The sequence below is a fragment of the Anas acuta genome, chromosome 1, assembly GCF_963932015.1.
Source record: "Anas acuta chromosome 1, bAnaAcu1.1, whole genome shotgun sequence".
Taxonomy (NCBI): domain Eukaryota; kingdom Metazoa; phylum Chordata; class Aves; order Anseriformes; family Anatidae; genus Anas; species Anas acuta.
The window spans coordinates 17,353,865-17,379,617 of record NC_088979.1 but is presented as its reverse complement, the minus strand read 5'-3'; the positions used below and the strand labels follow the sequence as shown (position 1 = coordinate 17,379,617).

General features: G+C 39.1%; 1 protein-coding gene across 1 annotated transcript in view; it reads right to left on the bottom strand.

The window, feature by feature from the left end:
- The window catches only part of DDX10 (DEAD-box helicase 10), a 182,544-nt gene that overhangs the window by 118,856 nt on the left and 37,935 nt on the right, over window positions 1-25,753 (bottom strand). The window contains exons 12-13 of the mRNA XM_068670569.1: window positions 19,287-19,375; window positions 12,908-13,367 (exon numbers count right to left, since the gene is read on the bottom strand). Of these exons, the coding sequence (XP_068526670.1) occupies window positions 12,908-13,367; window positions 19,287-19,375 (549 nt within the window). The remainder of the gene's footprint in view (window positions 1-12,907; window positions 13,368-19,286; window positions 19,376-25,753) is intronic.

The window sequence follows — 25,753 nt, the reverse complement described above, 5'->3', positions numbered from 1 at the left end:
ACTGCTCTCACTGACAGATTTTGGCCCCTCCACTGGAGGTAAAGGGATGGCAAAAGATCTCCGGAGAGAGAGATTTATTTTCGACTGATACATTGTAAATGAAGTCGTGCTTTCAGAGCACTCCAAAGATAATCAGGTAGAGCTTTTACTTGTTGAGATATAAAAAGGAATAAATAAAAAAGGGTAAGGATAAGTTTGTTTTATAAGCCTGACTGCACAGTTCATAGTCGTATTACAGGCTATTGTGAGATGTAAGCTTTGGCTTCCAGCAGTTTTCCATCACTGTGAATGCAGCGAACAAGAGCTGCAGACACAGCCCATGAATAGGACGTTAACACACGCAGAACTGCTTCAGGATCTGCAAGCAACCTCTGTCCAACAGAAGTGGTTTTACATAGCAGGAAAATTGTGCTCAAAGAGTAAACAAACCACATACAACAAAACCAAGCCGTTATTGGCTTGCAATTAAAAATAATAAACCTGGCTTTCTCCCACCACCTTGTGTTTCCTAACCACAATAAAATCTCTCCTGACTAGGGAACTTGAGTCCCCCTACATTATATCTCTATGTGTAAACACACAGCTAGATTTGTGAAAACCTTCACGTTGCCCGTATCCAAATAGGCAGTCCGTGGGTACGCTGAGCCACCTCATTAAACATTCCCAAGGTAAACCCTGGCCACTGATGCCTGTAAAGATACCGTGAGAGATTCCACTTCTGCAAATATGCTCATATTCATGGTTCCCAGCAACATATGGAAATTAGAAATGTCCATTAGATTTCAAGGAGGATGAAATTCTAAGTAATTGATCAGAAGTGCTTAAGAGAATTAAGAACATGGAAGTTGGATTTTACTCTTGAAGCAAATCCATCAAATGCAGCATTTGAAAATTAAATACTCGTTGTATTCTAGTGATTTTGAAGCCTTTTTAGCCTAGCTTACAATTTTCCTTCCCTCTTCCTAACCCCAGTTCGGACCATTACTCTCTTCCCCTTTCTTTGTGTATGCACCCACACCACTTTTTGAAAGCTAACCTGAGACACACTTTTTCATGTACACTGTTTCCTGTGGTCCTGCTGTCCAGGTCTGCAGCTGTAGATCAGCTCCTAACCTAACCCTTCTGAAACCCTACACAAGCATCATTGAAGACTACCTGAAATATATACAAAAAACAGCACACTTTGATCAATGACCAAGACTTAAGAGTTTGATTATTTAACATAAACATTAATCAGCTAAGCATATACCTCTATAGAACCTCAGTCTGCATTCTTATTAATCTTTTTTTTTCTTTTTCTTCTTTTTTTTAAATAAAAATACTTTAAGTTAGATTTGAACTTTCCTGCTGCAAAAAATGAGAACTAATTTAATTGGGAATGTATCTTTTAGAAGCACTGCTTTCCTCAGATAAATAATTTCAGGAAAGAGCTAATAATTTTTTAGCTGTAAAAGCTCTCTTTACATATACTTACACTTGAATAAAAATTGCTTCTGTTAATTTAAATCCCGGCCCAAGCAGGGACAGCCAGAGCAGGCTGCCCAGGACCACATCCAGGCGTCTTTTGGAGATCCCCAAGGAGGAGACCCCACAGCCTCTCTGGGGGTCACTGAGCAGAGCCTAGCTCCGGCCTCTCTGCACCCTCCCATCAGAGATTTAGGGACACGGATGAGATCCCCCTGAGCCTCCTCTTCTCCAGGCTGAGCAGCCCCAGCTCTCCCAGCCTCTGCTCACAGCAGAGATGCTCCAGTGCCTTCATCGTCCTGGTAGCCCTGCCTTGGGCTCTCTCCAGTATGTCCAGAACTCTCTGGTACTGGGAGAGCTTTTAACTATTTTTCCAGCAACTAAAGGAAAAATTGAAAACAATGAGTCAAGGCCTGTGTTCCAGTGATATGCTCACACTTGATAGAAACACTCAATCTAAAGTTGCATTTCCTTTCTCCAGTGTTTTTCCACTAAAAGATTTAACATTTCTTGTACCTCTATTTATTAGTCTCTTCTCAATTTATCCAGTAAATATTCCATTACAGCTGTCTTAGCTTTAATCATTAGCAGCTGTCCTACATTACATCACAAAATGCTTTAGAAGGCTATTATTGCTCGTAAGTGCCTTAAAAAGTGTCCAAAGGTAAAATAAAATATGAAGATGTTATTTTTCCAACCATAAAAGAAGATTAGCAGTAACAAGGAATGTCAAGATTGATTAGCTTCAATGACCCACTGAAAAAATCAGCTGTGCTAAAAAGAATAAAATACTTCTTAAAAAAGGGGAGAAGTCAAAGTAATTTATGTTCTAAATTCCCCACGTTTAAAGGAGGATCGAGAGAGTGGAGCCACAAAAACAAGGCTGGCTAATGAGAACGTAACATTTCCTTGGCTCGGCATAAATGCTGACCTTGAAACCAAAGACAGAAAGGTTACCTACAGGTGTGGTATGTACAACTTTTTTGTTTATTTTTTTATTTATTTAAAAGCTTGGCCTGTTAAGCTAATTACAACACTTGACCAGCCAGAAGCAGAATCTTGACTCAAGTTCAGTCAGGCAAAAATACTCAACCTCCAACTCCTACACCATTTTTTTTTTTTTTTTTCCATTTCTAAGCAACTACAGGGTGCCTGCCTTCCAAATGACTTGCAACACTTGATAACATGCAGTAATGAAGTGTCCCTAAGCTAAATGCTGTCTTAATTTGCATTTGCACATTGCATTTCCAATTTGCATCATATTATTCACCTCCTCCATAACAGTATCACATTTTCTTCTCACATTCTCTTGTGTGCTAAAATAAAGTCTCTCTTGCAGATCAAAGGAGTATTTGTTCAAATATCTTTATTCTCAGCTCCTGTCCTCTTTCCCCCACATCCACCTCTTCACTGCAGCATTGACAAATGAGCTAAACCACTGGGAGAAGTGCTGGTAATGGTGGACTTCGGATCTTTGTGTGGTTTTGGATACAGATAAGATGCCTTTTGAAAACAAAATTAAGCAAAATTCATGTTTTGTACTCAATACAAGTGTACCAAAGAGGGTTATACCTGGGAAGCTCAGACCACTTCTCTTTACTTCTGTAAAATGTAACTATGTTATCACTAAAGACCTGTGGAAAAAGTTACAGACATCCATATTTAAGTGTCAAGATTTGAAACTGAAGGCATGAACTTCACAGTAATTCTTATTCAAAAATCATCCCATAAGAGGTGGTATAAATCTTCATGAAACATGATGCTGAGAGACAGGAGTCTGCTGACAATACTGTCTGGGTTTCCCAAAGGAACAGGCTGGGAAGATGCCTCATGAGTTTGTCATTCCTGTACAATACCATTGCCTTTCAGTTCTCGTCTCATCTCAGCCCTTCAATCCCCCCCTTCACATCAGCCTCAATCGCTCATCACAGCTGTTTGGGGAGCTTTCTTTGTATTCTTTTTCTTTGCCTCCTTTTTCTACGTCTGACAGTAAACCCAACAGCTGCACTTCCTAGAAACGCCCATTCAAAAACCGTGTCCTAAAGCTGGAAATAACATGAACGTTTCTTTCAGCCCACAAATCAAAAGACATTTTGCATCAACACTCACTGCCCTAACACAATACCTTCTTGATAGCAATTCTCCAGCTCTGCCACAGGTCAGTATTTTCTTGTTACCACGTCATTCTGACATGAAGCCTACATATAAATAAATTCCCAAGAGCATATTCATTTTTAAAAGCTTCAGCTTTTCGTAACCACCATAAATCCTAACAGACAAACAATAACTTACACTTTTCAGGCTGGGGAACCTCTGGGCACAACAGGTAGAGAACACAAAAGTTGACAGATTTACTCTTTTGCAGAGATGGTGTAACTCTAGGTCAGCATGCAATTCCCAAAATACATGACCAAATTAAGGAATTACGGTGAACTTCTGTGACTGGAGTATACCACAATCCAGCTGCACCTGCACTTCCTAGGTCTGTAAGCAGCTGTATATGAAGTACCTTTTGGCTTTCGGTATATATTAATATAAATAAACCCCAGATAGAAAGGCTTAAAAGAATTGTTAATACATATTTTAGGATTATCAGCTTGTTCTTCTATCTCCCTTTGTTAAGATAAAAAGGCTTGGCAGTGACACCAGATTTGTGATCTCACCAAAAAGACTGCCCTCCATTCACGATTTCTAAAACACCAAACTGAAAACCACCACCCAAAAGTACAGACCAATGAAACTCAGACCAGCAACGCATATATAAAGGAAGAGTGACGACTGTAAAAACAGTATTTCTCCAAAATCACGGGGCAGATGCATAATTTCTCCAAGGCAGCAAAAGATCTACTGCAATAGAAACACGTAGTGTCCTTTTGTGCTCTGCAAGACACAGCCTTTGCATTGTGAACCTGAAGGAAAGCTGCCACAAAACTGGCACTTTGAGGACACTCAGCTCTGAGCCAGAGATAAGGAGGCATCACTGTAAGCAAAACAGCAGCTAATGTTAATTTTGCTCAATGCAGAGATTAGGGAAACAAGAAAAGCTGCTGGTCTTTCACCGACATCTCCCTAAAAAGCCAAAAAGGACAAGAGATATTTGCACTTTCTTAGAGAGTCAAGCTGTTTTCTCTTCCCAGCTTGCTCATAGCAAGATCAGCATGGCACAAGTGTCTCAGAACTATCTTACACTCCTCTTTCACATGATTATATCATCATTTAACTCCTCAAAAAGCTACTTCCATCATTCTGCTTTCCCATGGGGTTCCTGACTCAAAGACACCACCACTTTTTCCCATCTACTTGTTTTTTTTGAGGGATTTACTAATGCAGCCCTCAGTTTTCTTCAGGTGTGTTTGCCAGACATCTCGCTGCTGAAGCACCACCCTTTTACTCCACAGGCACCTTCCGGAAAACACAGGGCTGCAGGGAGCAGGTAGGGCAGTCTGCCTCAACCTGGTGAGCACCGTGAAGATGGAGATTTCCTGCTGGAGGATTAAACAAACCCGCAGCTCAAGCACAGAGAGGAACAACCTTGTGCTGAAGTAAGCTGAGAGCTAGCACAAGAGCAGCATGGTTTAGATAACAAAGGATGGGATGCCACAAAGCAATTTATAGCTCATTTAATTTTTGACATAAATAAGGCCAGCAGCTGTCATCCTAATTGTTTTATTTTCTCAGAAAAGAAGCTCCTTTAACAGGTCTTTATCCCCAGGGGCAGTAGCTGTTTCTTTGCCTGAGACAGAAAGCAAAGAGCCCAGCCTGCAGCAGGCAGGAGGCTCCCTCCCAGCTGGTGCCACCTCCACCCCTTCACAGCTGGGACATGATGGAAACATGATGTCACTAACAGTTTTTCTGTGATTACTGTCCTTTTTCTGCAGTCAGCAGGTCAGAATTTGTGAGCAGTGTACTACACACATTTTCTTTTTTAAAATACTAATTACACTACAGTTTGCATGTCAGTAATACCGCAACAAATTGCTCAGAGACTCATTTTGGCTAACAGCTCGTGAATCTTCACCAAAATTGTGATTTTTTGTCCTAACCGTCACATTATTCCACCTAAAAATTATACAACACAAATAAGAATTCAGATATCTGCCCCAAGCTATTGTTGAAAATGTGAATGAGCAGTTCACTGAGAGGCTTAAAGTAGCAGCTGTCTGCATCACAGAAGATGCCCACATGAACAACTGAAGAATTATTCTCATAACTTCAACTACACACCGTGCTGACAGCGGTTGGGAGGCTTGGGATAAGTACTTGTTAGTTGGTCTGCTTTATTACTATTTCAGGAAGCCGCATTTCCTTTGAAAATTAGTGCTGTATAATTTCTGGTGGCATTTCAGAGTATTAGCACTCAACTTTTCGAAAACCGCTCATCCAAAAACTGTGTCGTAGTTATAAATACTTCTAGTGCCATCACCCAGCAAGCATTCAGGCACTAACGATCTTAAAGGAAATTGCAGCATTTTAAAATTTACAAATCCTATGGATTTGGAGAATATTGATTAAAACAAAGCAGTTTTAACGCAGAGTATTTGGCTCACTCATCCTCATCTATGAAATGATTACAGTATATTAAAGAAGGCTACAAATCAGTCATTAAGCACACCAAAACTGAGGGTATTGCTGCAGGCTTGAGTAACCTACTAGAAGTATTTAACAAATTATATTTTAATGATTCATTTTAAATTATACAATACCCCCGTATCTTTTGAGATACAAGACCATGCACCTCAGTCACCTCGGGTCTGTTCCATCCAAAGTGTGCCTCACTGCAACCTGAATTTGCACCACATTCTGCACCGTGAGCATGTGAGCAATATGCTAGACTGCTAACATCATTGCACTTCAGGAAGCATCAACCCACCAGAAAAATATTCTCTAAAGGAGAGATTCAAGTCGTGCACGGTTAAACGCAAGTAACACAGTCCTCCGGTGCAAGTTAACCACAGGAACACTTTGCAAATAGCTGCCTCTTACTAGGACAGCCAGCTCTGGGACACTGCAGCAGGTTCAGCACAGTGGAGAAGACCTGGGAGGCTGCTTCCGAAGGATTTTTTAACCCGCAGCTCTAGTAATTAAAATAAAAAGGCTGCACTGCTTAGTTCAGGAGTCTGCTCCACTATGTAGTAACTTTGTGAACAGCATTTCCTCTAGAAGGTGAGCAGCACGCTCCTGGAAAAGCTGCTGACTTACGAGCAACTCACCTCAGAGCTGGGGGAACCTCTCTTGGCTCAAAGGAGAAGGCACTTCTCAAAGAGCTGTGACTGAAAGCAGGTCCCTGGCAGCTGTGGCATCCTTCTATACTGCATTCTTAATTACAAAAGCAACAAAAGGGCCTCAAGATGTACTATAGACATCAAAACTAGCACAGCCCATAATGGTTCAAAAGCACTTTCCAGTGTAAAGCTTTTCACAGAAGCAACACCTTGCACATCAAAATTGGGTACCCTGTAGCCTGACACAGAAAGCTAAGAGCTACGATACAGGAAGATATTAAATAAACGATACTTTCCAGATTTGAAACATGATTAAAAACATTTAGGATGACCATGTTATGCTGCACCCACAGTCTAAGAGACATGCAGCAGCTATTTATTTGAAGTATATGGCTCACCTGTAACTCAGAGATGGAATTTTAATCCTATAGATTTTCCAATTTTCCTAATCATCACAGGGATTGACACAAATACATGGAATGCTGCCTCAAAAGGTGCAAGAAACAATTACAGTGAATTTTCCATACACTACAGAAGTTTTCAGGAAGTCTCTAAAAAAAAAATAAATAAATAATTGAAATAGAAATCAATAGAGAAAAATCTGAAGATACATTTGGAGTAGACACAAGAGCTGCCAATGCAAGCTGAAAGAACAATGAAGAAGCATTAAAAACGTTTTAAAATAATAAGTGATTTATGGATCTGGAGTCTAAAACAGATTATGGGTTCTCACAAAGGACTGCCTCAAAAGCCTCTGTTACACACTTTAAATTAACAAGAAGCTCATGAACACTCTACTCAAAAATAATGATGACAGGGAAAATCTCAGGAGCAAAAGCTGTCCAAGAAGGGAAAGAAATATTTCTGCTGAACACCATGCCTGGGTTTAGCACTGTCTCAATGCACAGCTTCCAGAAGCACTGCTGAACAACAAGATTTTTTAAAATTACATGGAATATAATATAACTGGACGTCACAGCTTGTCTTAAAAAACAAGTTTCAGTTGTACTTAAGCTATTGAAATTGCACAGAAATAAATTGTGGTTTCATTTCAATTTTCCATCCACTTTGTAGGACACATTCAGCGCTCACTGCTGGGCATGAGGAGGCTCAAGGTGCTGTCAGCAGGTTTCATTTCCATTCACAGCTGACAAAAGGTATTTTTTCATAACACTGCCTTCTTGAAACATCCAAATGTAGGCCTACCTCACTTGTGTGCAAATGTTTTGTGCTTCTTATAAATCATTACTTGCTATAATTCAACTTGAGGCACACAAGCACAGCGTTACTAGGCTAGGAACAGAAGGCCCATTCTGTAGGAAGGAGAATTTATGGTATATAATGCATCACGGTATTGACTTTTATTTAACTTAAAAATAAATAACCTCTGTATTTCCTCTGTTATAGTGCTAGCTTTGCAACATGCCTCCAAGGAATAATGTGCCTTTTATAGCTAGCAGGTTGCCCTGGAGCAGGTTTGTTCTCTTGGACACCACACGCTACCACAGCAGGAGCAAAGAGGGGCATCCCTAAGGGAACCAACGCTGCTGCCAGAGTCAGCCAGCTTCAGCCCTTGCCTCTTGCCTCCTTCGAGTGTTTTCTATCTTGTCATGCCCTGAAAAACACCAAGGAGACCAAGTCATATGTTTAACATGAGTTAATATGGAAGAATAAGAGGTAATAAGAGCTGATAAGAGGAAGGAGAAGATGCTTCACATAGATTTTGACCAACCTGATGTTTATATACTGCTTTTTCTATCTCACAGCACGGAAGAGAAGGAGAGAAATCCCATTCAGAAGGGAAAGCCAATGTAAGAGAAACAATCAAGATGAATCACAACTCTGAAAAGTAATTTTGATTTATCTGTATGGTGATAGGCTGTCTTCTCAACATCACAGGAGAAAATTCTAGAGGATTATGTCCTCACTTTGGTTGGCATTAAATGATGTTTCCTTGATACACTCTCTGTGAAAAGCCCAAATTACAGCCAACTATCACTCTCTGCTTCTTGGTATAGACCCCACCATCATCTCTTGTGAGGGAGGCTTACCCTTGTCTGTTCTTTCCTGCTTCCATAACTTACCAGGTTTGTGTATCTGAGAACTGTAAGAAAATTTCATTTCAAATAACATTATTGGATTATAAAACAAGCCAACTAGCTGAGACAGAATCATGAAATATAAAAAAAAAAAATCCCTCCAAAACCACAGCATTCAAACTGAAGGCTCTGTGGGTGTACGGACTTACTCCGAGGAAGCTGCAAGTATTATTGAAGGCAACCCTCTGTCCATAGGCTTACATTTCTACATCTTCCAAGCAGGCAGTACCTCACTAGAAAAGGTTTACGGGTCTATAAATCAAAGGATTGGGGAGCAGGGAGGGAGTCGTGGCAATCCTAAGAACTCAGTAATCTAACATTCTCTATCCTAAAAAAGAAAACTTGGTAGCAGAAAACAAGTCTGACAGCATGCAACATGTCCAACAATAGGATTAAAAAAAAAAAAAAAAAAAAAAAAACTACTGTAGGCTTAATCTTAGTTCTCCAATAAATAATGCTTTACAGGGAAGTACAGCTTTTGCATTTGAAAATGCAACAACCAATTTCACCAAAGTAGTATTAAAAGCAAAGTTTGTAACCTGGGATTATTTAAAGTCTTTGAAACATCAATACTGCTAATATTGTTAGATGCACTTTAAGCGATTAATTTACATAATGTTAATATAAAAAACAAATAATACTGTGCATCTGCCAATTGATATTGGCAGTTCTGCTCGTCACCTTTTTAATGCATAAAAACACTGTACTTCTAAATAAGTCCCATGAGTTATATCAAACAGCTAAAAGTCATGACATATTTAAGTAAAATTCATAAATAGAGCAGCTGGTGAGTACCTCTGGAGCTCAGAAATTCATAACGACGTTATAATACGAGCCAGGGTGAAAAAAACACATTACTCAAGGTTTTATTTTTATGTGGCAGTGCTAAAAGAGAAACATTTATATTTGTTATCACAAAAACACAGAGACAATACACACACAACAAAGAGACACACTAAGAAAGGGAAAGCACCCAGTCATTCTGAGGGTGGCGTTATTAACTGAGCTAACATTGGATATGTGTCACTTCCCATCACAACCTAACTTTCACTGTCAGGTTAGGCACCACAGACATTCACCAAAAGCAAGATATTCCAAGGAAGTCACACACATCCCCTTCCACTCCATCAGCTTAAAGAAATTCTGCTCTGCACTACAGCCCCATGGGACACACAGCGGTGCTGCACCTCCTCGTGCTTTTCCTGAGGCTGGAGGGGCCTGGAAAGACACGAGGATGAGGAAGGGCTGGTGACCCTAACAACAGCTCTTTAAAAATTGAAGTTGAATGTGAAGTTTCCCCTGAAACTGAACTGCTGAAGCTCAACAACAGCAGTGGGACCGCTTTGCTGTCAACAAGCAGCATAATACAGGAACACTGGAAGAGCAAAATCAATCACATGCATTAAAAGTATAAAGGCAAATTTAATTCAGCCTTTCTAGGCATATTCATGATCTCCCAATTAGATGATCACATACTAGCTTTTCCACAAGACTCTCATCTTTTTAGCACAGAAGGTAGATTTTTCTCAGCACTAAATGATCTAGCCAAGAGCACACTTCATTTTCAGACTCCTAGACCCTCTGCAGCGTTTGATACTGCTAATTAACACACTGCCTCGTCCCAGAAATGCAGCAAGGATCCTGTACGTTGAAGTCAAACTGTCTTCTGAGTCCTTGCTGGAAGGACACTCCAACCCAGAGCAACAGGAAAACTGCCCTTGGACTGCTTGGTGCCTTTTCCTCACAGCCCAGAGGAATTGGCTCTAATTCTTTAGATGTCAGCTACATGCATTCAGTAGGATCTACCACAATACAGCATTAATCACCACAAAACTTTTATCAAGAAAGTAAACAGATGGGGAAAAAATATAAGCAGTGTTGCAAGTTAACAATTCATTTTTAACATGCATAAAACGTGGTGTCAAGGTATAGGTATGAAATAAAGATGCGCAACAACTGCATCTTTCAACATAATTTCTGTCATGTGCATTTGTATGCTGAAACATTAAAAGACAGCATACGGTTAGTGATACATGTATAAGCCTTTACTGTCTTATTCCTACCGAAAATAGAAACCATAAGGTTAAAGCACTCCACAATTTATCAACAATTTTCACAGTAACTAAGGCAATAAACACCACACTCCCATATGCAGTGATTAGTTTCCACAGCTAGGCACAGAACGCCCTGAGTTCCTGCTTTCTAAAAATTATATATTGCACTATCATTGGCATTTCTGTAGGAGATTATTCAAATTATATTTCAATTCTTAACGACACAAATCTTGAAACTTAATTTTTCTTCACAGCTGCTTCGAGTATTATGCCCCCATGAACAAGAGGATTCAGGTAGTACGAGCTCTTCCACACTTGTATAGCAAGTATGAAACATTAACAACACTGAATCACAGAAAAGAATTTCCAACTTGCCTAACCTGTGTTTAATGCTAGAAAACTGTTAAAATATTACCTGGTGAGGTTCCAAATAGCTTCTTAAATCACTAATATTATTCATAGAATTTTTGTTCATTCTTTTACATCAAAGCTTTGTTGCGTGGTTTTTGGTGGTGGTTGGTTATTTTTTGTTTGTTTGTTTTGTTTTTCACTATTTTCTGCGCAGAACTTCCCAAATCACTTTCCAACATAAAGCTGTCTGTGTATTTCAGCACAGAAAATAGTGGAAGCGACAGGAAAGCTGAGACAGGAGTGCTCTTTTAGGCAGAAATCTTTCATTCTACTTTTTGTTTTTAAAACTGCAGCTTCTTTACCACATGAAACTGAAATTTATTAATAATTATAAGACACTGCCACGTCCACTCAGCTTTGCCACGTACTAGCGCCTAGCCAGCCATGAGCTGCGCAGAGGCAGGACGATTCAGGTTTAGAGTAAGAGGGACAGAAATGCAATCCCTGGAGCACCCTCATCCACTACCCACACCTATCCTCCTCCCGTGCTGCTGGCAAGAGATGGGAACCTGTGACAACCTCCTCGAGGGAGAGGAGAGAACGCGGGCGGGGGTTCAGTTACTGAGCAAGTGCTCAGCTGTGACACAGTGAGCTGACGGAAGGGTTTTACACACATTGCTAAACACTAACGGAAAGATGCTGCTTATAAATGCAGCCAGTGGGCTGGTAAGCATAAGTTCATGACAAGTGCCCTGTGCTGTTAAATAACAGCACCAAAAAAGAAAGATTTAAAATACCAGTTGGAAAAATACATACATTGCTTACCAGGAGGCTCCCCTCGCATGTATGTAAGTTAGGAAAACCATCTTGCTGAAGCAGATGGCTATTTCACTTGGATCTCTTTACTACAGATAAATAGTTGCTAGATAGGACAAAGGACACACAAAAACTTCACAATATGCACTTACCAAATCTGCTTTATGGGGGGGGCAGGATGGGACTTACTATAACACTGCATTTAAAGATTAAATGAAAGCAACATTTCTGGGAATACTGAGTACTGAGTGCAGAGGAACCCTCAATTACAAAGCTACTGACTAAGGAAATAAAAGATCTACATCAATGAATACTTTTAATACATCTCTATAACTACGTTTTAGAAGTGCTCTTTAGAAGCGAAGTGCTCCTTCACTTGCTCCCTGATATTGGATCAATTCCTAACAGCAAAGGTAAGTCTTGTTGAAAGTAAAAATCTTGGTTTGAAGATATTTACATTAATGGTTTGGATCTTTAGGTTAATGTAAAGATCATTTCTTATGATTTGTATTAGGAAACAGCTCATCATCTGCTGCAATTTGGTTCCCAGTGTCATAAACTGTGTAACACCATCAGAATTAGGACTAAAAGTTGCAGCTACTTTAGGAAGGTACAAGAAAAGTATTCAAGTCATGTTATTCATAAATTAAAACTACTACAAGGACATCTTTTATGTGAGGAAAATTACTTACCTAATGTTAATAACACAAAATAATAAAAGCATAAGTCACACCACCACTTATCTCCTGGGAGCAATTCTGACCTCTGATACATTTCGGCAACACATCTGACCTCAAGCGAGTACACTGCTAAAGAGCAGAATTTTTTCCTCATTTTTACTTGGAGTATGTCCAAAATAAAATCATTAAGATTCATAAGCCTTACTGTGAAATGTACTTACCTGTGCTGGACCATCTTTAGCTTCCATACCAAAAACATTCCGTCGTTTCACTGTCAGCAAATCAAAATCTTTAGTATCATCATCGTCGTCGTCATCATCTTTGAAGAACTGCATGGAGTCTGTGTTTGGAGCCCTGCTTGATAAAGCAGCTTCTTTTTCCTCTTCCTCAGATTCTTCTGATTCATCCTCAGACTCATCACTCTCCTCAGCACCTTCACTGGAAGGGGGGTGTTCTGTTTCTTTCCTTCTTTCCTCTTCCTTTGCTTTGTTAGCAGATACCTTTCCACTGAAATTAATTCTGCATTTCTCCACTCCTTCCTTGTTTATTGAGGAGATGGTATTTTTGTTTTGCTCTGTCTCCTTTACAGGATTTGTCTCATCAGCCGATTCATTCGCAGGTAACTGTTTCTGAACTTTTTGAAGAAATCTCACACGAGGTGCCATTGCAAGACCGAGTGATCTAATGCATGGAATTAAACAAACGCATTAATCTGAAAGGCATATACACAAAATTTGACTAAATTAGAAGCCTTCATCGAAGGCTCAAGTGCTTCAATTTTAATTTTGGTAATTTACATTTACACATTTTCACCAATATATTCACAAAACAGTATGTGGCACACAACAGGACACTCTAGATCGTACAATATAAGTGAACACTGGGAGAGGAATGAAGATTAAAAAAATGATAAAACAGGAACAATTACAGATCTTCCCAGGAAAGGAATAAAACAAAGAGCCTGAGAAGTTATAGAAAAGGATAAATTAAGTATGATCTATAATAAATACAGTGGAAGAAATACCAATGTAATTTGGTATGAAGTTGCATGGATATCATGTCACGGACTGAGATAGTACTGATACCTGTCAGCGTCCTTCACTGCTAGAAAGCAGTGCTTATCAAGTCAGTTAAGAAAGCAATAGAAGATAAGCTTGGACCAAGCCGTGTACAAACAACCTCCCAAACACTTATTATATAACTTCTCAAAGAAACTTCAGGATTTGGGGTCATTACTGCCTCTTTTCTATAATATATTACAAACCAAGAATAATTTGAGAAACACATTCGACTACTACTGAAAGTTTCCTCATGTTGTTAGATTTGACAGTATCTTTAAAACTTATTTCTTAATCATTTTCCAAACCTAGCGTTCAGTCAGATTTTAAAAAAAAAAAAAGCCCTGAATATATAAATGAGCATTTCTTTCCACCAATTTGAAAAGGCAGTATCAGTTTCATTAATTCATTAGATGCCACTCAGACCAGACCACAATCCTACTTGCACTGTAGTTACAGCTGTTCTTCCTTCAACCTTAGTGCTAGAATTGTCACATGCTTCCATAACAAGAAATTTGGAAGATTTTCTCATAAATACAGAGAGCAGTGATTTGCTGTGATTTAATAAATTCTAACACAGAACATTAAAAACATACTAACACCACAATATAGTCCTCAGACTTAAGAAAGCCTTAAAACGCCAGCAGAAATTCAGCTGACAAACTGAAAAACAATTCTTTGGTATGAAATGCAATAACTACCAGGGAGCAAGCTCTATAGAAAATGTTTTAAATCAACTTCTGAAAGCAATGCTGAAACCAAATACTTATTTTGCTACTATAAATGAAAGTACAGCTGACAATTCTATCAACTGACAGAAAAGGAAGCGGCCAGACATCACCATTCCCTAAAACTCATCAGTGAATGTGTTAAAGGAGCTGAATAAAATATCCACAATGCTCAGGATGCTCAGGTACATCCTCCAATTCAAAGCAGGTTGACAATAATTTTCAGGAAATACTTTGAAAAAGTAAAACTCCAAAGGTCTTCAGAAAGAATATTTCATGCCTTTAAGAGGAATACTGCTTTTATTTCCTATTGAATAAGGAAAATTAGACATAAGTAAACATTTTAGAAAATGAATTCAAAGAAATAGCATAGACTGAAAGTAATGACTCTTACAAGGTCTGATAATCTCTGCTTCTATGAAGATCTTGAGTATGTTTGTATTAACGCAGTATCTTAAAAATCCCCCTATTTCGATTGTGTGCAAACAGGCACCTCAACTCTCCAAATGATGGTATCTTAAACATTAAGCAAAATCTGTTTTTCTACAGAAGAAATTAAACAGGAACTGGAATGCGAGTACAAGCTTTTAACTGTCACAAGACTGCCTAACCTGCAGCTAGACGATTTCCAGCCTTTTTTTTTTTTTTTTTTAATACAAGCCAGTTGTAAAGACTCAGTGGTCTTTTTTTTTTTGCAGGAGAATTGCTACACAACAATTTTTTACCCAAGTTAGTTCTTCATTCTAATGCTGCAAGTTGCTACCTTTACTATATATAAGACATATTGTGTTTTTGAACTTACTCAGAATGATTCGAACACACAAAAAACGGCAGAGTGATTTCTGTCACTGTAGAATAGGTTCAGGAAATGGTATAAAATAGCCTGTAAAAGGTTAAATACTTCAGAAGCAACTTCAAGAGATGAATTGTGTATTATTAACTCTGCAATATATGCTGTGTGCTCTCAGTACCTGAGCCACCCTGACACCTGCTCAAAAGCACAGCAGAGAACCAGCAGCAGTGGTTTCCAGAGCACATTACAGACCATTTTTTCACCTTGGCTGGACTAACCAAGCATGAGAGGCACTCCACTGCAACGCTACTCATGCATATGCAAGCACTTCTGAGGTAAGTGAAGGTCGATAGGAGGCTTGGCTGCACTGGGAGAACAGATCCTGGCAGAAATGAGGGTAATGAGTAAGAGAAATCTGGGCTTTAAGAGAGGAGACAGCAGCTTGCTCAGGGGTCTGTACAGCAGGACCTGAAAGCTCAGAAGCTCCCAGAAGCAGTTGCAGAAAGCTCAAAAAGGGATGGCTGGGTCTCACAGGTGGTTCTGGGGGGAAGGATGTGAAAAATGCCCAAACTCCACAGATCATTGGAGGGGACACTGGGGTCTGTATGTGTAATACTGTGTAAGGCTGAGATTAACTAGGTAACAGCACGCAAAATACTAAGTCTGGTTACAGGTGTACCAAAACTGGAACCAACTGGGAAAAAACAGTTAGGGCTAGGCCACTGATTCAGAAGGAGGCTGGAGTCTAGAAAAGAAAGCACAATGGTAATGAAATGGAAGGCCAGGAAGGGGCTGGAGCACCTCTCCTATGCAGAAAGGCTGAGAGAGCTGGGGCTGTTCAGCCTGGAGAAGAGAAGGCTCTGGGGGGACCTCATATAGCAACCTCTCAGCACTTGAAGGGGACTTGTAAAAAGGATAGGGAACAACTCTTTGCTTAATTGGATAATGACAGAACGAGGGGGAATGGTTTTAAACTAAAAGAGGAGAGGTTTAGATTAGAGGTTAGGAGGAAATTCTTCACTCAGAGGGTGGTGAGGCACTGGAACCGGCTGCCCAGAGAAGCTGTGGATGCCCCATCCCTGGAGATGCTCAAGGCCAGGCTGGATGGGGCTTTGGGCAGCCTGGTCTGGTGGGAGGTGTCCCTGCCCATAGTAGTGGAACCAGGTAATCTTTGAGCTCCCTTCCAACCCAAGCCATTCCGTGATCCATGAAGCAGCCAAAGGATGAGATGTACAAGCCCATGGCTGGCACTGCCTGGGGAATGTGTTGGGCAGCCCCGCAGGTGCTGACAGCAGCAGAAGCAGGACAACAAACCAAACCTTCTGTCCTGACACGCAGTAAGGGCCAGGCCTACATCTGCAGTGCAGTGGGTGCTTTCTCTGGTCAGCAGCAGGACAGACAGATGTGGACAGATGGATCATGCATCCTGGTACCACCCGTTTCAGGTCTGACAGCACCTGCAGCTACCTACTGCTGGGTACCACTGATCTGTAAGCAACACTGGTAAAACTAGCTGGTACTGAGTTGTGTGTAACAGACATTTCCCAAACAACTTGGTTTTGACCTGCTTTCTTTATTCTCTGTGTACCTGTAGAGGGATAAACAGAGAAAAATATGCTGCATTCCTCCTAGAAGACATGTGGAAAAAATCAGGGGAAATTACCTCCCTTAGCAGCCCCATAGAGCACTGACTAGCCAAAGTCCAGCAGGCTGCCTGTTAAAATACACCCCTGGAGACTGAAATGCGTGTTAGCATTTAACAGAATGAGGTGCCTGAGAAGTAAAATATTCAGATTCCCTGCCTTCTCTTTACCTTGTCTAGTACCCAGGAGGCCAGAGTAAGTAATTATTCCTTTTCACCCTGTTATTTGTTTACATTTGCTTATATTTTCAATGCTGTTTTTTTTGCAACAAAAAAACGAATTTCTCTTTTATGCATGTGTGGAAGAGATTCTCCTTCAGGAAACCTAAAGGCTGGTTATGTTCACAACAGGCCTGTGCAGGTCTTCCTCCAGCAAATTATTCTGGGCAACCATTTGTAATGACAGGACACTGAACAGAATACTAATGTACCACAGCTCAAAGATGATAAATCTCTAGAATAAATATGTATATGTATACACATACACACACACAAAAGAGACCACTGCTTTCTGCAGAGACTCAATCAGCAGCACTGAGGAGAATCTCAGTGCACAGACAGGCCAGGCAAGAGAGCAATAGAGACGACGGGCAACAGCCCAGCAGACTGAAATGCAAACCTGAGAGGGGCATCGAGCAGCCTGTTTTCTCTATAGGATTTTAAGTGGAATAACATCTATCAAGCTAGCTGTAAATCTCTAAAGAAAGGCTGAAATACTTTCAGGAGAATCCATAAAGAAGGTAAAAAGGAAGAAAGGACACTTATTCCAGCTTTTGCCACGAGTTTGTGCACAGACCGCAAACTGGAGCTGCTTCTGAATGCAGAATTTAAACACCCAACTTCGAGGGCCTTTCAGACAAATTGAGCTGACTTATCCACTGTATCACTGCGGTACGTGCACTGAATTGAAAGGCAGGGGACTGCAGGGTGTGCGTTGGTAGACTAACAGGCTGGAGAGAAGGGAAGAAAAATGCCAGCAGAAACCATTCATTTAGAGCAGAACCTCCAAATTATCTCCCAGATTTATTATCTTCTGACTTTTTGATTATGTTTCCATGTATTTCATAGTCTTGACTAAATCTATGCTACTCTATCCAAGAACTGTCCAGTTTCTCCCATTTTAACACAGAAATTAGGAACTTAGCAAAGTCAAAATTAGAATTGTCTTTTATGAAGGACCAAATCCTGGCACAGATGCCTAAGAGGAATTAGAGACTATTCTGTCTACACAAATATCAGATACTAGACAGCACACCATGCTGAAATCCACAAAGATGCACTTGGATTCCTAAATTTCAGCACTACCACCATCCGTTAGTAGGTTTGTTAACACACTGGTTAAATTTTTGTGGTCAGCCCTCTAAGTCCTGATCAGCATAGGGTAAGACCTATCATAAGGTTTTAAAGATGCTGACAAACCACACACAGGTCAAGGGGCAAGCAATAGATGTAGTGAAACTGTTGAAGTTTTTGCTAGCTCTCTTAAAAACCTCAGTCCACAAAGCAGCTTTTGTAATTGTTTTGTTACCTTTAAAAACATAACCACGTTAATTGAAGCAGGGCACAGGAAGACCAGGTGTTCTACAGGCTAGTAATTTGTCACATTTAAGTTCATTAAGCCACGTGCTGACAATTTTGAGGACTTAAGTCCTCTCTGTATGAAATTCCAGAGACATGTAAAATTAATTTATCATGCATCTTTGAGCACCTTCCTGCTCCCTTCTGACTACCCTGTGTCCCCTGAGATTGTTCTAAAGCTTCACATTTTAAAACAATCTCAGATGGTTGTCATCTTTAAAGTCAACCTGTCAGAACTAATTTCCTTCCCCTAGAAAATTTTGAAAAGATCACATATATGTACAAAACCAGACATGATAAAATAGATGCTATTCAGACCAGTGCAGACATGTTACATCTCTACCAAGCCCAGAGCATCTTTTGAAAAGTAATTTACATCCAGGGAACAATGTCCCTTTCACACTCAAAATGAGACTGCAAAATAACATTTTCACATAATCCAATTTCATTTTAAATACTACGCTAAACAAGTCAGCATTTAGCTACAAGGTTAGAGGGTGAACCTGAACAAGAATTGTATTGTTCTCTATCCTTTTACTTAACAACTTCTGTCTTTTATTGTATCTTCTGCTGTAAGAATTATTTCTATTTGTAGACGTATACTGTTTTTACACATAATTTCTATTCAAAATGTCTTTTAAAATATGCAAAAGCACGGTGTAAACATGAAAATGTAAATATAAGAAACTTTACAAATCTATATGTTAACAGTCAAAAAAAGCTTTTTAAAGTTATCGTACGCTGCTAAACTACTTGTTATATACTTTTCACCTTCTGTGCTATGTTTTTTGTCATACTTACAGAGCATATTCTGCTAGAGGCAATTTGAAAACATCAAATACTTCCTTATTCTTCATCAAGTAAACGGAACGCAAGTAGGATACAAAACACTGAAAGGAAAATAAAAGTATTTAAAAAAAGAAACTTTCCATTCATTTACCAACACATGAAATAAACATTATATTGTTGTTCTAAATACAAATAGATTTCCACTATAAGCTTGTCTGAAGCTAATTTCAAAGTGAAATTATTTTACCCACTACTGACAGCCCAAAATTTAACAGTACTACAGAAGCGATACAACTTCAGATATTCGGGTATTTCATTAAAGCACATTAATTGGCTTAATTTGCCAGTAGAATGTTGTCATATTTCCACTAGAAAGTAAACATGACAAATTAGTCAAGAAGGAAACACTGATGTTTTCCCTCCCAGATCTTCTAGATGCTGTTACGCTATTCTGACACCTGAATCACATGGAAGCAAGAGTCTGAGTACGTTGCTATCAATCTGAGGTGTCTGGACTTAATTGCAGCCACTGGCAAACAGAAAGTGATTCAGCTCAATGTAGCTGTCTTTCACTGTAGCCCAGGATAATTCATATCACCTTGCTTTTGCCACCAGCTAATCATACACAGGCAGTCAATGAATGCAGCTCAGCTGACCAACATCAATTCACTGCACAACACTCACTAATATGAGTCCAAGCTTGAAATTTTAATTAATGCCTGACACTCACCAGGAAAACTGGAACCAATCTGTAACAGAACAACTTAATCTTGTGTTACATTTTTCCTCCACCCTTCTCAAAAAGGAGAGATTCCTATTATTCCGTTATTATTCAGCTTCTCGTTGTTTTTTTTACATAGTATATTTCTGCCTATCATCAGAATATCATTTATCATTTCTTAAAATTAGTATTCTATCACCACTGATGGTACTAGATAGATTTACAGCTTATTCCTATTCAAACTGAAGAAAAAAAAAAATTGCTTTGTAAAATTGCACAGCACTTCTTTTGCTGCAAATGTAGGTGATGTTCTTGATGTTTGTTAACATTCGTTATTCAGTAAGTTGTATTGTTTATTCCAAGGCAGTATTCTGTTGTTTTTGTTTTGGGACACCAGTTTAAAGACTTGAAATCAGCCATCTGTTGCTTTACTTACACACTAACAGAATTTGGGGATGGCCTCTTGTGGTCAGACACAAAATAGTATAATATCTTCTCTCTCCACCCCCTATCTAAAAAGCAATTCTTTAAGTCTTTTAAGCAAGAACTTGGAACTGTTCATATCACTAATGCCAGTATTTGCCGGTAATCTTAATCTGATGTCCCAATCCTGTTGTAAAATAACAAACAAAAACCCACCCTTGTAATGCTATCCAGACATACAGAGCATGCAAAGCACCAAAAGAAAGGACAGACTGTCATTTACCCAGTCACAACTTAAGAACTTTGACCCTCATGTATTAGTTCGTAGCTCTGTACATTAAACTTCAATAGAAACCTATTAAAATATGTTCTACTCAGCTCCAAGGGTTTGTCTTTCCTTTCCATGGCTGCTTGTCACCATCCAGTACCAGAAAAGCTCCAAATTCCTAAGTTCACACACAGAGGCAGGAGAACTTCAAAAACTCAGTGGATTTACCAGTTCTTATGTAAATACTGAGTTGTAAAAGCAGCACAGGTTATTTTATTCCGATAGAAAAACATGCTGAAAATTTTGTGAGTGCAAAACGATTTCCAACTCTCTAAAAATGGATGGCAGAGCATTTCTGATGCTGATGTGTGTGACAACTATGGCTTGTATCCCACTTCTAGGAATAATCCAAAAAAAAGTAGAAAAAAGTTATCTGCGTTTATAAACTGAATTCTTTAGATAATACAGTAAATTTGCCTTAGGAGAGTCTCGACTAGTGAGATACCAATCCAAAGAAACACGTCAGTAACAGTAAACATTTATCATCCCCCATTTAAAAGGTTCAGCATCAGAACTGTTCACAAAGCACTTGGGGGTATCTACACAGCAAAATTGAACTACCCAAAATAATAGCAGCAGTGCAGCATAATATAATGCAATATCTTAAGTATTAGCAAAAATCCTTGGACTATCATTTGCAATCTAATTTCTGATACATGCCAAAACTCCTGCCATCACGCTTAAACCAATAAGCACTAGAAACAGCAGCCAGTGAAGCTACCCTGGTTATATTCAGGTCTATCACAATCACACCCTTGTTCTGCCATGTACAGACACCTCTCAGAGAAAACTTTTGTCTCTGTAATTCAAGGAGAATTAGGAGAAAAAAAAAAAAGTCTATTTCTTGTTACTCTGAAATACAGGAGAAGAACAATAGTTGAGGCACCAATCTTTTATGGGGGTTCTTGAAATTCTAAAGCGGAACTATTTCCAAAGGTGAAAAGGGTGCAACTGTAGATTAAGCACTGCCACAAAGTCATTCTTCTTTCCCTTGGCAAGGTGAAATAAGAACTTGTGCGCAGAGCTAAGAGAAATGCTTTTCAAGCTGCCCAAAGCCTTGTTAGAGACGTTTTTACTTGTTTGCTTTTCCAAATGCTAAGTTTTTAGGTAACTTCCTGATCTGATTATCTCTTTCAATTAACTTTAGATGTGGAAGATTTTAGCACAACCCATTTCAGCTGGTACCAAGACTAAGGTGTGGAATAAAATACTTGTTTTCTCACTTTAAATTACTAACTGCGAGTTGCACCATCCTTTTTCAAGTTTGTCACAGACAGGATTCAGGCTGGAATTGCTCTACCTTCAAAGAAATGTTCATCTCATTAAGATAAGAGGCTTCAAAGATCATTTAGTATTAATATAATGATGATTAAAGTCTTCAGCTGACCTCACTTGCTATTTCAGACACTATGAACACTTCCAACATGAGATATTCCCCACCCCAAAAGCTCTCATCCAAAACAGAAAATTACATATAGTATGGAAGAGAAGTTCTACTTTCAAAGAAGAGAAATGAAGTACAGAAAAAGTAAACGGCTTCTTCAAAACTGCAGCAACTTAATCTGAATTCTGATTTGATTTCAGTGTCTTTACTTCAAGCTCCTTCTAAAATATTGTCAACTCCTTGGGATTTTATTCAATTCTCCTAGGACTTGGTCACTCCTCTGCATACAGACCAGAGAGCTGAAGAAGATAAATTTCATCAGTCTGAACTCTATTCCTTCTCCTTTATCATTTTAGTTTTTAGGGTTTTTTATTTATTTATTTTATTTTTATTATGCACTTCTATTTCTGCTGTTGTGATATCACTTTCTTGTTTGTTTGTATTTTATTATAACTGAAGGTTACAAAAAAAATCACATTAATTAATTTATACCCTTATGCATACCATTAATGCTGAGCATCAGAAAGACCTTACAGCTCTACCACAGTAGCATCTAGAGGCCCCCAGAATGATTCAGACTAGAAACAGCTACGGCAACAATCTATACTAATTTGCTATATTTGCAGTTTTAATTTATTGATGTGTTTCTTGAATAATTGTTTTAAGCAATAATACAAAAATCAATTTATGTGTTGTTTTGACAGAATTCAAAGTTAAGAGGGCTTGACTGGAATCTCAAGCCATAACTAATTACGTTACCAGAACACCCTGCAAGTCCCTCTGGGAGAGATGAAGAATTTAATGGAGAGACATCACTTTGGTGTCCAAGACTCCCCCTACATAGAAATGTTCAAGTTAGCAAGAAAAATATTTTTTAAACTCTTTTCCAGAACTGGATGAATTGGCTTATTAATTATTAAAATTACAAAGAATGCCAGAAGGCAGCATCAGTCCATGAGAACTGTGGTCATTTCAGAGGAGCCCAAATGTGATACACCCTCTCTTTCCAATCAACAGCAGAGAAACTAAGTCCTATGAAATGAACCATGAAATTCCTTAAGCCATTTAGTAACCAAGAATTTTCTTTTATAAAATAAAAGCATCTTGAAGTAAATAAAGAAGCTGAGGCCACCAAATCATAATTCTCTTCAGACATAAATATAAGCAGAACAAACACATTCATTCCCTCCCTTATAAAAATGCTTCCCAAACAGGGTTTTCACTTTTGAGATCCAAAATGCAAGATGCAATCACTCAGATCATGAGTTTAGCCTTCAACATGCTAAACTTACCCTACCCAAACCTCTGTGCATAGCTGCTGCACTACTGTCTGATCCATCCTGGTATTCCAGTAGGGAACTTATTTCTCACATATGTCAAGAATTTAGCAGCTTGCAACAGGCAGCCTAGTTAGATAGCACAACACCCATGCCTTTGACAAAACCAGCTTTCCAAACAAGAACTTGAGGTCAAGATTTCAGCTGTGTTATTGTTTTATTCAAATTGATATGTAGCACTATATGTACTATATTCACATTGATATGTACTGAAGGACATTACCGGAGTATGTCTGAACACCCAGATCGCATTAAGGAGAGCCAAACACCACCTATGACAAACGACTTGACCATATTTTAACATTTTCAAAAACTGATTGTATATAGTTTGCCTAAAAGATGACATTGCACCAATACTCATAAGCGAAAAATTGCAACAAAAGTAGCTTAAAATGCTAATTAAATAAAATTTATAATTTTCAAAATTAGTTGAAGATTTTATCTGTAAGCTTGACAGACAGCCCATGTTTGATTTCATTCTTATGTTATTTTGAAGCTTTATCATTGTTTTCTTTTCTCAATTCAGAAATATCTCTCTCTCCCTTTTAAGTGATCTTAAAAAGCCAATACCAAAAACTGAAAGGTTTGTTAGTATTTTCATTCCAAGTAAGATAACACTGGCTCCCTCCTACTCTCATCCGCCCCCTGCCAGCTGCTCTGCCACTTCTGATGTAATTTGTGTAACTGCAGCTTCCTGTGGCAGTTGCAGATGATCACAGCATGTCACCAGTACATCTGGCCTGTGTAATGTCATGATGAAGCTTACACTTCAGTCCACATGCTACAACCTCACTCTAGGAGTTTTAAATACTCCAACTTGCTTCATTTTACATTCCAATTCAGCAGACAGGCTACAACCCTCTCTAAACATTCCCAACCTGCTTCTCATTTTATTCTACCACTCCAGTTCACCACAATATTTTCAGGTGTTATCCATCCTCATGCTAGCTGAGACAAATAGTTACCTATACTAATCCAGAATTTCTATGACCTTTCCCTTGGATAGCCCTTGTACTTCTCAAAATTTGGCATTTTCAGATTTCCGGTCACTTGGCCTTCGATCCCTGGCTCGTTCTATTCCAGGAAGTTTTTCTACGTTCCCCAAACCTGCTAAATTTTTGATAAAATTCACATACTGTTTTTGAAGTCTCCCAATATTAATCAGCACAGCAAAGAAACACCAGTCACGCACTTCTCTGTCTTACTTGGAAAAGCAATTCTAAGCAATTTTGCTTCACATTAAAATCCAAATGAAAGTAAAAATCTCTTAATCAATTCAATGACAGGGATTTTACAGCCATGATTGGACAAACTGCCCTATATATTCAGGAGATATACTATTGGAAATTGATTAAGAAATTAGGCACATGAGACCAACCTGATTTCATATTTCTAACTTTTTAAGCCAAGGAATGAAATTATTACTTCCCATTAACATTTTGGAATAATTGCAACAGCAACAACACTATCAATAATAATGTTCTGTATCAGCTCCCCAGGACAAGTCTTCTCAGGAACAACTACCAATTTACCTATCCCCTTCAATCAAACTGTTACTGAACTGCAAAAAGGTACATGCACCATCCTGTTCTCCATCGTGTCACTGAGGATATTTGATAAAAAATATAAAGTTGTACTGAATTAAAAGCTTTATGCTTTACAGAATCAAAGTTTAGTTGAAGTTGAAAGAAACGTCTGAGATCACCTAGTTCAAAACACTGCCCAAAGCAGGGTCAGCTACAACAGGCTGCTCAGGAACACATTCAGTTTTGAGTACCTCTGGAGACTGCAGCCTCTCTGGGTAACCTGTTGAAGTGTTCAACCACCCTGACAGTAAAAGTTTTTTCTCACATTTTCTCCAATTTGCGTCCATTGCCTCCCCCCCATCACTAGGCACCATTCAGAAGACTTCAGCTCCATCTTCTCTGCAGTTCTCTCCTAGTACAATACATACTCCAAGCCTTCAATCATCTTTGTGGCACTCCGTTGGTCTTGCCCCAGTACACACACGTCCCTCTTGAACTGGAAGCTCAGAATCAAACCCAAGCACTTCACCAGGGCCAAGAAGAAGGGAAGGAGCATCTCCCTCAGCCTGCTGGCAACACTCTGCCTAACACAGCCCAAAACATGGTTGACGTTCTTTGCTTCAAGGGCACATTATTGGCTCAAGTTCAACCGCTTGCCCAGGGTCATTTTCTGCAAAGTAGCTTTACAGCTTGTTGGTCCCAGCCTATACTGGCAACCTCCACAGGTTCACGACTCAGACAGCTAGGAAAGGCTTGAGCA